The sequence below is a fragment of the Lethenteron reissneri genome, chromosome 8 (assembly GCF_015708825.2).
Source record: "Lethenteron reissneri isolate LAM-NWPU_2019-01 chromosome 8, ASM1570882v1, whole genome shotgun sequence".
NCBI lineage: Eukaryota > Metazoa > Chordata > Hyperoartia > Petromyzontiformes > Petromyzontidae > Lethenteron > Lethenteron reissneri.
This window is the reverse complement of record NC_083786.1, coordinates 735,183-750,603: the sequence shown is the minus strand read 5'-3', so window position 1 is coordinate 750,603 and position 15,421 is coordinate 735,183. Positions and strand designations below refer to the sequence as shown.

The 15,421-nt window shown below is 49.0% G+C and overlaps 1 protein-coding gene across 2 annotated transcripts; it reads left to right on the top strand.

Moving 5' to 3' along the window:
* Nucleotides 1-6,575: 6,575 nt before the first annotated feature.
* LOC133339052 (zinc finger protein 16-like) lies at nucleotides 6,576-15,087 on the top strand. Of its 2 annotated transcripts, none has more exons than XM_061547182.1 (5): nucleotides 6,576-6,765; nucleotides 8,267-8,724; nucleotides 8,950-9,027; nucleotides 10,584-10,700; nucleotides 13,680-15,087. In XM_061547182.1, exons 2-5 carry the CDS (start codon nucleotides 8,274-8,276, stop codon nucleotides 14,096-14,098), a joined length of 1,065 nt encoding a protein of 354 aa, XP_061403166.1. In that variant the 5' UTR covers nucleotides 6,576-6,765; nucleotides 8,267-8,273; the 3' UTR covers nucleotides 14,099-15,087. The 2 variants fall into 2 exon arrangements, with proteins under 2 accessions (XP_061403166.1, XP_061403159.1); XM_061547175.1 differs by having other exon boundaries at nucleotides 8,267-8,730.
* Nucleotides 15,088-15,421: the final 334 nt, after the last annotated feature.

Sequence of the window (15,421 nt, the reverse complement as noted above, 5' to 3'; positions counted from 1 at the left end):
AATAAATAAATCATAAAACTTTAAAGATGTAATTCCTCCTTTCACCACACGATGGCAGCACCATTGTAATGCTATCTGGCTCTGCATCCGTGCCGCGAACCCTTCTCGAATAATTTCTGCCATGGCGACTGCAAAAAAAAAGAGAAAAGTTGACAGTGAGGGCCGCCGCTTTCAGGAGCGGTGGGAATTACAATACTTCTTCACTGAAAATCGAGGCAATTGTGTTTGTCTAATTTGTAAAGAGACGGTTGCCTTATTTAAGGATTTCAACGTAAAGAGACACTACGAGACTAAACATGCTACAACATACGACAAGCTAACAGGGAGTGACCGCGCTGAAAAAGTGAAGCAACTCCAAGCTGTTCTGGCATCGCAACAGCGATTCTTCACGCTAGCCTGTGAGTCGAAGGAAAACATCACCAAAGCCAGCTACGAAGTGGCGATGTTAATAGCTAAACATGGCAAACCTTTTACTGAAGGTGCGTTTATCAAAGACTGTGTCATGAAAATGGTGGAGAACATTTGCCCCGAGAAGAAGCAAGAATTTATGAATGTTTGCCTGGCACGCAAAACTGTGGCACGGAGAGTTGAGGACATATCGTCAGATATTCAGAGACAACTGGGGAACAGGGGAGTGGCTTTTGATTATTTCTCATTAGCCTGCGATGAAAGCACCGATGCATCTGACAATATACAACTAATAAAAATAAAACATAATAAAATAATTCTCACGACGTTTCGGCCACAACGCAAGCAGCCGTCCTCAGGTGAAAACCAGGTCCATCGAGGCGACAGAGACAGAGACTCTGTCGCCTCGACTCTGTCGCCTCGACGGACCTGGTTTTCACCTGAGGACGGCTGCTTGCGTTGTGGCCGAAACGTCGTGAGAATTATTTTATTATGTTTTATTTTTATTATTTTATTACTTCCCTTCTACGTGACTTTACCGAAAGAACCAAGAAGATGAATCCCTGCAGTCACGAAAGCTTTAAATCGAAATTTAATATACAACTACTTATTTTTTAAAGAGGAGTTGATGACAACATGAACGTGACAGAGGAGTTGCTTGACCTCAAAAGCCTTAAAGGGCAAACCAGAGGAACAGATGTATTCGTTTCTGTTTGTGAAGCTGTTGATTATATGAAACTACCATGGAGTAAAGTTTCTGGGATCATTACCGATGGTGCGCCTGCCATGGATGGTGAGCGAAGTGGATTGTCCACACTGATCTGCAATAAAGTCAGCGAAGAAGCAGGAAACGATATTAAACTTCACTGTATCATTCACCAGCAGGCTCTCTGTGCCAAACATCTCAAATTTGACGATGTTATGAAACCAGTGGCAAAGGAAATCAATTCTATTCGCTCTAAAGCTCTATACCACCGACAGTTTCAGCACTTCTTGCGTGACATCCAGGCTGAATACAGTGACGTAATATATCACAACGATGTGAGGTGGCTAAGTCGGGGTCCTCACTGCAGCGATTTTTCTCTCTCAAAGAGGAAATTGGAGATTTTTTGGGTGAGAAGGGACAACCAAAGGAAGAACTGTCCGATCCTGTATGGCTGGCAAATCTGGCTTTTTTGGTTGACATAACGAAGCATCTGAATGCGCTGAAAGTTAATCTTCAAGGAAAAGTTGCAGTGGTGAGCCAGCTGTACGCTCACATCAAGGCCTTTGGAACCAAACTGCAACTTTTCCAAAGACACTTGTCCCAAACAGAGCCCTGCACCGCACACTTCCTAGCTTTGAAAGAGGTCATTGACAGTTTTCCACAGGACATCGGTGCCCAAATGAAGAGTTATGCAACAGCTATCGTATCTCTTTCTGTGGAATTTAACAAAAGCTTTCGGGACTTTGCAGTTATTGAAAAGGACATATTGCTTTTCTCTTCTCCCTTCTCCGTGGACCCTGATGATGCTCCTCCACAGCTGCAGCTAGAGCTCATTGAGCTGCAATGTGACGATGAGTGCCGCGGAAAACACCAGCAGTGTTCTCTTGTTGACTTTTACCGGCAGCTGGACAAAAGCAAGTTTCCAGAAATGCGGTCATTCGCTAAGAAAATGCTGAGCTTATTCGGCTCCACATATTTGTGTGAGCAAACATTCTCAGTCATGAACTTAAACAAGAACCGATTGAGGTCAAGGATGAGTGACTCCCACTTGCGTGACATTTTACGCATCTCAACCACTGCCCTCAAGCCAGACCTGGTCTCTTTACTGAAATCTAGATCTCAGTATCACCCTTCTCATTAGTGTCAGCAAGTTATCTGTTCCTTGATCAATCTCAAATTGAGTGTTTTGAACGGTAACATCGGTCACTATTAACAGTGAAAAGCCTAAAGCACACTAATACACTTGGACTTATGGCACTTGTTTAATTAAACTTTTGAATAAGATTTGGTTATAACTGTTGATGTTATGTACCTGTAGATGTGACACAAACTATTGCTTTCTGAAAGATTTTGTAAAAGACAAGGGCAAAATTCACTTGTTTTAAAGTTTAATGATAACAGACCACTTTGCATTACTTATAACTGTGGGGGCCGTTGGCCCCCGGGGTCGCCCCCGCCTCTATCCCCTATTCCGGTTGCGTTACCGCACCACCCTAATACCCGCTAGGGTTTTGCCGGCATTCGAACGCGACGCCCCTACTGTTACAGCCTCACGCAACGCTCCCACGCTGCGAGCATACGTACGCACAGCATCATCAATCAAACCCCATACTCCCCCTCACGCAGCTTCGCGCAGCACTCACTCGCTACGAGTATACGTATGCCCGTCTACAGCCCTGAGCAGTACTCGCCTCCACGCCGGATAACCACGTTACCAATCGCGCACCTGTATCCTTTACGTAGTGAACATACGCGCACACACGCAGCTCCACACGCGACACCCACTCTTGCGCCGCTCTGCGCAGCGCTCCCACGTGGTGAGCCGCTGTATACACAGCACCACACGCGTTCACACTTCTCAGCGAGATCACACGAGGCCACGATCAGCTATTAATGATTTATTGTCTGCTACCTGGGACTTGTTGTTGAGTCAGTATGAATCGACGAGGCTGGCCTACGCTGATACCTTTATGCCTATTCCCGATTTATCTGCTTATGATCCTAATTCACCTTCTTACTCACGGTTAGGTGCCCACGACGGTCCGTTGATCCCGTGCTCGCAGCGTACCTCGATGCGTCGCACGGACGTCCGGGTCGCTGGGCTGGAGAGCGTTTCGTGGCCTGATGCTGGAGCAAGAGAGAAAGATCTCCCGTTTTCGCCCCCTTTTTATCGTCCCTACATCAAAGGGATGCTGCTCCGCCTGTGGTGGTCCCCTCCCAGTTTTTCTTTAACAATGGGCGCGCGCCCGTTAGGGCGCGTGCGGCGGTTCCGGGCGTCTTTGCTATGCTAATCAGATGCACTGCGAGTTGCGGCGTTTATTCTAATTATGCTCCTCCATAACAATGCTTATGCGCGGTGCTTATTATAATTATGCTTCTCCATCACAATGCTTATGCCCCTCTGCCTGCCCCGTCGATACGTGCGTGTGTGGGGTGTGTGGGGTGCGTTTCACCCGCGGTGGCCGAGTGGCCCCTCGCTGCGACCTTGCAATCTTAATGCCGGTCGCAGCGCCGCGAAGTAGCATCGGGGGAGGTCGTCCAATTCCCTGGTCACCGGAAACCGTGAAAGTTATCCCGATAAGGGTTTCTCGGATTAAAACCGGTCGGCCAGGTGACTTCCCCTCGGAGCTCTATGGGGGGAGGGGGGGGGAAATGCGTGCGGGTGTGTTCATGTGAGGTGAGGTGGGGGGACGCGGGGGTCGGCTCCTTCACTTGGTGGTGGCGAGGTCGGGGATGGGACGCCCGCCGAGCGGCTTCGTGGCGGCGGCATCACATAACTCCTGTTTAAAATGTTCATGAGGCAAAGATATTTAACTCATGGAAATGTAAGGTATTCTATACAGTTTGTTCAATGTTATCTGACTAAATGAAAGGCAGAATTGTGTTTTTAGAGTTGTTCACGTCTGCCTGAGTGGCTTATATTTGGTTACATTGTCATTTGAAAAATAACGGTAATTGTGACAATGCATTTTTTTTATAAGTGTGTATTTTCACGTAACTTTTGTGGTGAATAAAATGTCAGAAGGAACTATTGGCCCCCGGGCATCTTCACTTTATCAAATTTGGCCCTCTTTGCAAAAAGTTTGGACACCCCTGGTTTAGACGATACGCGGGGAACGATACACGGGGGATCTTCGGAGTTTCCCTGTGACTCTTCAGCAGCCGGTGGCACCTCACTTTGTTGGTGACACCGGAGCGGCTGAGACACGGGGAGAGACAAAGACGTACGCAGACGCGCTCTCTCGTCTCTCGCTCTCCCCCTGTGAGACACGAGACTGGAAGGAACCTCCTGTGGAGAGGAGAGAGCGGGGAGAGTGCACGGAGACTACACGGGGGGGGGGGGGGTCTGTGTCTTTGCTTTGCGTTGTGCAAAAAGTGTCACCTAATGGTGAACCCGCGTTATAGCAGAAACGAGTTATAGCGTGAACACGCGTTAAGCGAGGACTTACCGTAGAAAAATTTCGTCGCGAGTACGTGAAACCCGCTAATATATGAAGGGTTCCCTGTACAATCATGAATACGACAAACAATCCCGGGCATGTGCGTCTCCCCTTCATTATGTGGCACCAGCTGCTGCTGCCGCCGCCGCTAAGCCTCGCTTCGTTTCAGAGGACGCCACTCGCACCGCACGAAAACTCACAAAGCAGTCCACCTGGAGCTCCAGTCAGCCTGGAGCTCCAGTCAGCCTGAAGCTCCAGGCAGTCAGCCTGAAGCTCCAGGCAGTCAGCCTGGAGCTCGAGGCAGTCCAACCTGGAGCTCGAGGCAGTCAGCCTGGAGCTCAAAGCAGTCAGCCTGGAGCTCAAAGCAGTCAGCCTGGAGCTCGAGGCAGTCAGCCTGGAGCTCCAGTCAGTCAGCCTGGAGCTCCAGTCAGTCAGCCTGGAGCTCCAGTCAGTCAGCCTGGAGCTCGAGTCAGTCAGCCTGGAGCTCGAGGCAGTCAGCCTGGAGCTCAAAGCAGTCAGCCTGGAGCTCAAAGCAGTCAGCCTGGAGCTCGAGGCAGTCAGCCTGGAGCTCCAGTCAGTCAGCCTGGAGCTCCAGTCAGTCAGCCTGGAGCTCCAGTCAGTCAGCCTGGAGCTCGAGGCAGTCCACCTGGAGCTCGAGGCAGTCAGCCTGGAGCTCAAAGCAGTCAGCCTGGAGCTCAAAGCAGTCAGCCTGGAGCTCGAGGCAGTCAGCCTGGAGCTCCAGTCAGTCAGCCTGGAGCTCCAGTCAGTCAGCCTGCAGCTCCAGTCAGTCAGCCTGGAGCTCCAGTCAGTCAGCCTGGAGCTCCAGTCAGTCAGCCTGGAGCTCGAGGCAGTCAGCCTGCAGCTCGAGACAGTCCACCTGGAGCTCAAAGCAGTCAGCCTGGAGCTCGAGACAGTCCACCTGGAGCTCGAGGGAGGCAGCCTGGAGCTCGAGGCAGCCTGGAGCTCAGCGCCTCTAGCTGAGAAGAGAGCAAGTGGACACCACTGCTGCAGTAGTAATCATGCTGCTTCCGCAATAGTAATGTTGCGGCAGAAGTAGTAATCATCCAGCTGCAGCTGCAACAGCGGTAATGCTGCTGCTGTTGCTAATTTTGCAAGGAAACAAATCTCGAAAAGTTCATCTCCGGTGTTAATTTATTTAACGTTATGAACAAAAACCGATTGACATTGTCACGACTCTCCCTCTTTAAAAAAAACGCTGTGCCAATCCTTGCGATATAAAAAAAGTTATTTAATTATATATCTTGGTTTAATATTACTTTTTATCATACAATCAACAAAAACATGGCCTATGGGATAACACGGCCCCTGTGGGAGGGTGAGTCGGCCCTGGGCTCAGTGCCACCTGAGGCCACCACCACCCAGGGAGGGGACCCCCTCGGCACCCGCGGCTCGCTGCCTCCTCTTGGGGGCTGCGCGCGGGGCACGGATTCGCCGCGACCCCTTAGCGCGGGGCGCGGATTCGCCGCGACCCCTTAGCGCGGGGCACGGATTCGCCGCGACCCCTTAGCGCGGGGCGCGGATTCGCCGCGACGGAGGCGGAGACCACGCGCACTGTACTCGCTCTACTGTACTCGCGACAGTATCCGCACCACTCTGCACACTCTGCACCACACACACCGCTCGCTACTCTACACTCTCTACACTATATACTCTCTTTACTGTACTCTCCCTACTCTACACTACTCTCTCTACACTGTCTACACTGCACTCTCTACTCTCTCCACTGTATTCTCTCTACACCCTCTATTCTACACACTCTACCGTAACACTCTACTCTACACCCTACTATCTCCTCCACATACTACGCTACACACATATATCTACTCTTCCCACTGCACACTGCTCTCCTGTCGACTCGACATCCGACTCTCTTATTCTACACGCCGCATTACAGCCTCTACATACGCTACACACTCATCTCCCCTCTCCTCTGCCCCACACACTCCTCACCACTCTTACACCCGTCTCTACTCTACACACTCCTCTCTACTCAACGCACCACTCTCTCTACTGCTACTCTCCGGCATCTGCACAGCTTCACGGTCCATCTTCTCTGCACACTCCCTCGTCTGTCTCCCTGCACTCCCCCTGCTCTCTCTCGCGTGTCGCAGAGAGGCGCCTCCACTCCTTCCCGCAGCCTCCAGGTCGCAGAGCAGCGTCCGTCTTTGTCTCTTCCGCGCCAGTGTCTCAGTGAGTCGGTCGCGTGCACTCGACTCTTGTATTGTCACAGCAGCTGTCACGTGCTGGTGTCGTCATAATCACTCTCACGTGCTTGTCACATAAACTTCACGTGATTGGTTTGTCTCAACTGTCAGGAGTTTGTATTGTCACAACTGTCTCACGTGTTAGGATTGTCACACGAACTGTCCCGTAATTGTATTATCACAACCGTTACGTTCTTGTCACAAGGATTGTCACAAGAACTATCACGTGTTAGGATTGTCACAATAACTGTAACATTCTTGAATTGTGAGAAGAATTGTCACGTGCTTGAATTGTCACAATAACTGTCACTTGCTTGAATTTTTTCAAGCAGTGCCACGTGTTAGCGTTGCCCCAATCGTTGTCACGTGCTTATTGTATTGTCACCGTAATCACTGCCACTGCACGGACTGCTTTCTGAAGCCTGTACGCAGGCTAGGGAGAGAGGCGTGTGTGTGCATGGCCTTGCATTCTTGTACAGAGTCAGACCCGCCAGGGGTGGCGTGGAATGGGTATTCCACAGGCGTGCAGAGGCATTCCTTTGGACAAATACGCAGAGTCCTCCACTGGGTTCTATTACACAACAGCAATACGTCATTATACCCGCAGTGAATGCTTTGTTAAAAGACAGATCCGCCATATAGGCTTAACGGACTTTTGGATCAAGTGCGTTTAGCGAGCGTCTATGAATACTGGTGCAGCACACGAGGGGGTGGGTGGCCAGCACCAGGCCCGGACGTCTTTATCACCCAAGTGGCGGTATTTACACATTGTACCAGGTACTCATTTGAGGCTGAATTGACCCATAACCAGTTCAGATAATCGTCACTGGTGTTGACCAAGAGCACGAATCGAACTCAGGTCGCCAGGTTCGTAGAGTAGAGCACTGACCGCGACACTACCGCCAAAAAGGCATTCACACATACGCAGCTTGATTGTGTGATCTTGAACATGGGAGCCCAATGAGATGGACGGCCCTCCAGGTGGTGATGGAGGCTAACAGACAACGCTGATATCGCAGAGTGAGTTCCAGGAATCGGTTGAGTCGACAAAGACACAAATTCTGGAATCGGCGCTGCAGATATTGTGTAGTTCTCCAGTCCGCCTGTCACTATCTTGCTGGTGGGATGGTCAGGGTGAACTCCTGCTGCTCAAATGTGCGTTGAGGCATTGGTGCTCATCTCCTGTTTACAGCTTTGAGCCAGCGGTGGAAAGTTCATGTTCCTATAGCGGGGTGAGTCTATCCAAAAGGACAACCACTGTTCACTTCCCCACAAAGTGGTACTCGTTTTATGAACCCAGGAGGGACGGAAGATGGGCTGAGTCAACCATTAACCAGGACTTGAACTGGCAACTTTTTCTATTGGGAGCCGTTGGCTCTACCGCTGAGCCACCTACCTGGGCGGGCTGTATTGGAATCTTGTTGGTCAGATGGCCCATTAGGTAACATGCCACATACACAGAGTGCGTGCACCATCTCATCTCACAGTGAGCCGATGGCCTCCACGCTGGCCGTGGACTCGTGCGTGGACTTCTCGGCGTGGCTGAAGGCACAGGGCGTGAATGCCGAGGTAGCCCGGGCCATAGACTCTGAGCTCGGCATCCGCGACTACGGAGTCCTGCGCGCCTGCGTGGGCGACGGCCACGTCCGCGCCGAGCTTCTGGCTGCGGCGCGCGACCGCCTACCCTTCGGCTTCTACGCCGTGCTGCGCCAGGTCGTGCGCTCGCTGCACCTGCCGGAGGCCGAGGGGCCGCGGTCAGAGACGGCGCTGGGCGACCTGCTGGACGTACTGGTGGTGCTATTCGGCGGACTCGGCCGGGAGCTGTTGCTCTCCGCGCAGAAGCTGGGGGAGTTGGACGGCGGCCGGACGACCCCGCAGACGGAGAGGTTGAGGAGCACCACGACGGAGGATAACCGCTGTGAAGCGGACGAGCGTGAACTTTCAAGTAACAGTGAGCTGTTTTTATCATGTCCACCCGGAGTCCTGTTCCAGTATTGGAAATTGATATTTGGCGCCTGTTTCTGGTTTCTCTGTATGTATGTATATGTGTGCGTTAAACTTCTTTCGCACCCCAATGTGACCAACCGTGCTAATATGAGGTTGGGGAAATGTGCTGTGGGTTTCCGAACAGACTTCAACTGTAAGGGCATTGTTGGTTTCTCTTTCTCAGTTAACTGCGCAGAGTTTGGAAACTTTGAACCCCCCTCATCGGCGCAGGCTTTCGAAGCTCCTGACTGGACCAACCCGGGTAAGCGGCACCCATTGGTGGATTTCTATCGAGGCAGTGTAAATCACTGCGGCGCGTCGTGTATGGTTGGAGCTTATTTTAACGTATTGGTGGTACACCGTTGATGGTGTGCAGTAAAAATAACAAAAATTTCCAATGATTATTTATTTTCCCGCAATTCGCAACCCCGGTCAGAAAATCTTGCTGGGTGGTGGTGTGTCAAAATCAGTTCTCGTGATTTCGAAGCAGTTGGAAGATGAATGTTTACATGAGCGGCTGAACACGAAGAAGCTCCACACTCTGTTACCGTATAGCACAAATCAACAGGGCATTGAATGCCAATACCAAATCAAATAATATGAGCATTGAAACTGCCAAAGTAATTAAAATGATAAAAAATACCGTGCATTGTGGGAGTAACTGATAAACTAGCCAGATGTTTGGAAAAACAAAACATCCATGTCAGATTTAGCATGGTACATAAAATACAGAAATTAATATCTGGTACTAAATATTTATTACTGAAGCTATCAACAGAAGGTGTGTACAGGATTAACTGCACGTGTGGTAAATGTTATGTTGGGCAAACAGGACGAATGATCAGCACAAGACGCAAGAACATCAGAGAAATATTGAATACTCCCAAATACAACTGTCAGCAGTAGCAGAACACGTGTGCCAATAAGGACACTCGATTGATTTTGATAATGTTGAAGTTCTGTGCAAAACTAGCTACTACTGGTAAAGACTACTTAGAGAATCTATCGAAATTGAAAGAAATACAAATAATTTTAACTGTTCGGATAACTACTGCCTTAGTGCTGCGTAGAAGCGAATCATCAAATAATACATAATTTAAATGCATGCAAATAAAAGGCACCATACTTCAATAGGGATTACCGTTGGTACGGCTATTTTAATACACAATATACAGGAAGGACAAAATCAAAGGGCTTGCATAATACACATGCATAATGTACGTTGACTCATTAACTCCCCCTACTTTGCGAAAGAGCGCAGAAGTGTGGCCACCACATCTACGCCGCTATATAAGGAACGAAACAGACTTCTCCACAAATCTGTCTGTCACCTGATGAAGCTAGTTGTAATTACTGGCGAAACGTCGTACTCAGATTATAAATGTGGTGGCTTGGCTCTCCAACACACCGGTGTGCTGTACTAGTGACAAATTGGCACGTTCTGTTTACGTGACATCCCTTACTAGTTGGTTGTGTCGGGTGGTGGCGGGTTTTAATGACACATTATATATTTACACGATCTAACCCCAAACACCTCTATTATGGATGATATTGGTCGTGAAAGCCTACGTGTTAAATGTTTGGTTATGTTGTGGGTGTACTGGAAATGTGGATCCCTCAGTGAATGATATCAATTGGCTCCACGAAAACCATCGGTAATTGGAATTATCGTTAATCGAATATATAAAATACATGTTAAAGGGCTTAATTTGTTCCAAGACGATCGTAAGTTGACTTTTTGAATGAGCACTCTGAAGTCACCAGAGGACTGTCTGGTTGAGGTTACGTGATGAAGCCGCTTCCTTTCTGCTTGCTCAGCTGCAGGTGAAGACGACGCGCTGACCTCATCCATGGATTGCGCAAACGCAAACCACCTGTGGAACAGAATTAAGCTGGAACAAGTTGAAGCCGTTTCTTCCTACGAGTCTCTGAGAGGTAAAGCACAGAACATCGAGGACGTTCTAATCTGCTTCGGTAAAGAGATGTCAGGCATTTCACAATGCGGTCTTCTTCATATGGCTGATGTCGATGTGCAACGGCTACAATTTTTAATTGAGGTGGTCAGGTCGGATAATTGCGTTGGGAGTAGTGTGCAGTGGCGAATCATTGCTGTGATGACGATGCCTCCTTCGTATTTGTGGATTGGGCATTGAGTCGTCGTTATTTGTTCCACCGTCTGTTGTGGGCGACCACAGGCTCCGCACACAGCTGGAGCGTTTTAGTTTTTTTCGATTGTGCACGATCAAGCGTCCACATCTGCTGCCGTGGTTTGTGCAGTGGATCCTGTTTCGGGTTGTAGCTCTATAAGCTCCACGGAAGATCAAAACAAGTATAACCCGTAAAAACAAAGTTTTTCACTATAAATCCTTTATATGCGTGGCGGCTAGAGTCCTCTCGTCCTCTGGCTTGAGATGGCTGCCACCTATGGGTCAGATGATTGCATTGCACCATTAAGCAATTGGTAATTAAATATAATATTTTTGTCCTAAAAAGTGTAAAATTTTGGAAAAAAATTTTCACGAACATTAATTGTCACGCACAACGAGTCTGTGTGGAAAATGTCAGCTTGATTGGATCACGGGAAGTGGGTTAAAAAACGACCGAAAGATTTGCACGGTCGTAAGCAAGCGAACTTAATATAAAGGATTTAAAAACCTAGGGATTTTCTGCGGCATCGGGTCTTTCACAAGGAGGCGTTTGGTTGTGACTTCTTGTCAACTCCATTTGGCTTTCCAAGCTTTTATCATCGTCATCTTCATAATCAGGATTTAAGTTACATTCTTGCAGGTTGAGCACATGTAGCCCAAAAGGGTTTGCAGCGTGACATTAAGCGGTGGTGGTGAGGGACGTTATTGAGATGCTGGTGGGTCAGGAGACGTCCCAGTAAAGCCTCGGAAAATCTGGACTCGTTAGGTGGAGGGCAACGGGCATACTGAAAATAATGTAACATTTTGAAACCATTAATTTGAATTACATGTATACAGTTGGTAACATAGGCCAGTCGTCCTTCATAGCAAATGCTGCTATTGTGGAGGTTACATTCAGCATACCAGTGATATTTCCTTGCTTTTCACATAGAGATAATATAACGTATAACGCAGGTTTACTATGCCTTGGTATTGTCATGCAAAGACAAAGATCCAAGTGCTTTTGGCGAGCACCTATGAAGGCCGGCACGGCACACGACGGGGTGGGTGGCCAGCACCACGCCCAGCTGCCTTTGTCTCCCAAGTGGCGATATTAACACATCGCACCAGGTGCTCAGTGGAGGCTGAGTCGACCTAGGGGAGGCCCAGGACCAGTTCAGATAATCGTCACTGGTGTTGGTCGTGAGCAGGAATTGAGCTCAGGTCGCGGGGTTCGTAGTGCAGCGTAGTGCTAACTGCTACGCTACCACGTAGTGTATTTGTGTTTTACGTTTCACCGTAATTCCTGAGGGGTGCACGATGGCTTACATACACAAGGAATACATCAGCAAATCTTCACTGATCACGTGATAAATGAAGCACCTCCAATTAGCACGATTGGATACGTACGATACGAAATAAGTTAAACGTACTTGCAGGAGGATTTCTCCACAACTCTGGCTATCGCTTGATGAAGCTGGTTGTAATTTTTGGCAAAAACGTTGTACTCGAATTGTAAATGTTGTTGGTTTACGCTCCAACACACCTTTGTGCTGAACTGGTAACTAATTGGCACATTTTGTTTACGTGACAAACATTACTTATTGGTTGTTGGGTGGTGACGAATTTAATGACACGTTTATAAATTTCGATTTAAAGCTTTCTTGACTGCAGGGATTCATTTTCTTGGTTCTTTCGGTAAAGTCACGTAGAAGGAAAGTAATAAAATAATAAAAATAAAACATAATAAAATAATTCTCACGACGTTTCGGCCACAACGCAAGCAGCTGTCCTCAGGTCATTCTTCACCTGATGACGGCTGCTTGCGTTGTGGCCGAAACGTCGTGAGAATTATTTCATTATGTTTTATTTTTATTATTTTATTACTTCCCTTCTACATGACTTTACCGAAAGAACCAAGAAGACACGTTTATATTTACGCGATCTAACCCAAAAACCTCTATCTCTGTGTGGAGTTTGTATCTTCTCACCCTGTTGTGGACGGTTTCCTCGGGATTCTGTGGCTTCATCCCAGAGCTAACAAAAACACTGTACAGTGTAACTTGTATTGGCCGCAACAAACCGATTATTTAAATTTACCTGCAAATGACTCAATGGGGGAAAACACCCACAGCGAGAACAACATTGCCCCCTCCTGACAAAACTTGGCAGGATTCCCATGAACAAACTATATATGTATGTATGTTGAACTTCTTTCTCACCGTACGAAGCTGACCGTGCTAATCGGAGGTGCGGGGGGAAGGACAACAAACTAAACACAATAAATGAGTTCTCAATTTCGATGAAGATTTAAAAGTGCATAGCTCCGGTGGCTTCCTAATATCGGAAGGAAGAGCGTTCCAGACGGCCGCACAAATGCATCCGAAAGCACCGCGCGATGTGGTGACCGTCTTTGTTTAATGGGCTAACCAAAAGCCACTGCTGCTGCGAGGTGACTGGAGTTTACGTGATGATAGTTTATGCTCCTTGACGAGATCAGTGAGGTATCGTGGTTCATTTGTGGCAAGCACTTTCTGTGTAAAGGAGTGCGACTTGATAATGCTGTATTCGTTCAGCAACCAGGGTTTTCCTGGGTAAACAAGGGGAATAACAACAACGTATTTTTCTTATTATTATTCACAAGGGCATAAGCTGCTGGGTGTGATGGTGCCGCCGCCGGGTTTTCATGGGTAAACAAGCGGAATAACAACAACGTATTGCTACTATTATTATTCACAAGTGCATAATAAGCCGCTGGGTGTGACGGTGCCCCCGCCCCATGTCGCAGCGATGGGCGCAGAGAAGCCGTTCCCGTGCGAGGAGTGTGGCCGGAGCTTTGCCAGCCCTGCCGACCTCAAAAAGCACGCGGTGGTCCACGCGTCAGGCCGCTGGCCCCACTTGTGCGACGCCTGCGGAAAGTGCTTCTCCAAGGCATCGCACCTGACGCGCCACCGCAGGACGCACACGGGCGAGCGGCCCTACGAGTGCGACCTCTGCGGCAAGGCCTTCTCCCAGGTGCCCAACCTCAAGAGGCACCGGAGGACCCACAGCGGAGAGCCGCCCGTGGCGGCGTGCGCTGACTACGACGGGGGATTCTCGCGCGGCCCGCAGCTGGTGGCGCACCGGCGGCTGAAGCACGTCAAACGCGGCACACCATCACCGCCGCTGCCGTCAGCGTCGTATGGAGACGGTAGTCGCGAGGATTAAAACGGAGATTGCCTCCGCGCATCTTACATGTCCGCCGGCTCTCGTCAATAAAGCGCATGTGGTTTTGTTCACACGGTGAAGTGATTTTGCCGCAGCGAGAAGCCAGTCCGAGCCGCGACTGCTTTCCTGCTGCTGCTCCTGCAAGTGGGCAGATTCAAGCTCGTGGGTCCCAGGTTGGGAGAATGTATGTAATAGCAACAGCAGCAGTGGAAGCAACTATGACGGCAGCTGCTGCTGCTCTCACAACTACAGCAGTAGCAGCAGCAGTGACAGCAGTGACAACCCACCCCTACTGGACATCTTCTTCACCCCTACTGGACATCTGTGAAAAAGAGCTTGATAGCTCATCGAATTTTTCCAAGATATACATTTTTATTATTCTGATTGAGTAGCAGTGACAGCAGTAGCAGCAGCACGATAAACGATGGCTTTGCGAATCGTCGCCGAGGCTGGTGGAAGTGACGGGGTCTGTGGAGTAGTAAGTACGACGCCACGATGGACACTGTGATCCTGGGTATCGGCCCCGAGCCCGACTCCGACATTGGGCGCGTGGCTTTCTGGATGTGACAAGGCTCACGGGGGACGGCATGGCGCTTCAGGTTTTTGTGGAAATGCTCGCGGCGCTCCGCTCGGAAGCAGGGAGGAGTTTGCGCGTTTCTGTCACGAGATGCGGTGTGGAGGCTCGGCGACGTCGCAAAAGAGCCTCCAGCGGGCGACGATCGGCGTCTCGTTGCTCCGCTTTGGGTTGGGCAATGCTTTGCACGCATGGGCGCATCTCCCTATTTCAACTGGGGGGCTATGCAAGATATGACTGTGGGCCCCCACCTTTCACCCAACTCACTTTTACTGAAATAGCTATGGATGTTTTTAACCCGTATAAATAATATGTTAGGTTGTAACTATACTGTGTATATATTGTTCTCATATTTTAGTTTAATAATTTATCTAAACATGTTTGTACTTGATAATTGGTTCTTTACCCTTCTATCTGGCAACAAAACTGACACCTTTTTACAAGGAGTCATGTTTGCATAGACCGCAATACCTGCAGTCATAATACAAACAAAAGAACATAACTCTGATAATGTGCACAGAGTTATGTTCTTTTGTTTGTATTATGACTGCAGGTATTGCGGTCTATGCAAACATGACTCCTTGTAAAAAGGTGTCAGTTTTGTTGCCAGATAGAAGGGTAAAGAACCAATTATCATATTTTTACTGGCAAATGAGGTTCCCATAGTATGTTTGTACTTGTTTATCTGTTGATTCGGGGCCCCCTTGTGGCCGACTGGGCCCCCTATGTGTGGCATAATGCTGCCGCGT

Excerpts from the sequence above, each read along its gene's own strand:
- LOC133339052 (XM_061547175.1), top strand. The coding sequence starts at position 8,274 with ATGGCCTCCACGCTGGCCGTGGACTCGTGCGTGGACTTCTCGGCGTGG. Across the intron at positions 8,731-8,949 it reads GCGTGAACTTTCAAGTAACA|TTAACTGCGCAGAGTTTGGA; the intron begins GTGAGCTGTTTT and ends TCTCTTTCTCAG. Across the intron at positions 10,701-13,679 it reads TTCCTACGAGTCTCTGAGAG|CGATGGGCGCAGAGAAGCCG; the intron begins GTAAAGCACAGA and ends CCCATGTCGCAG.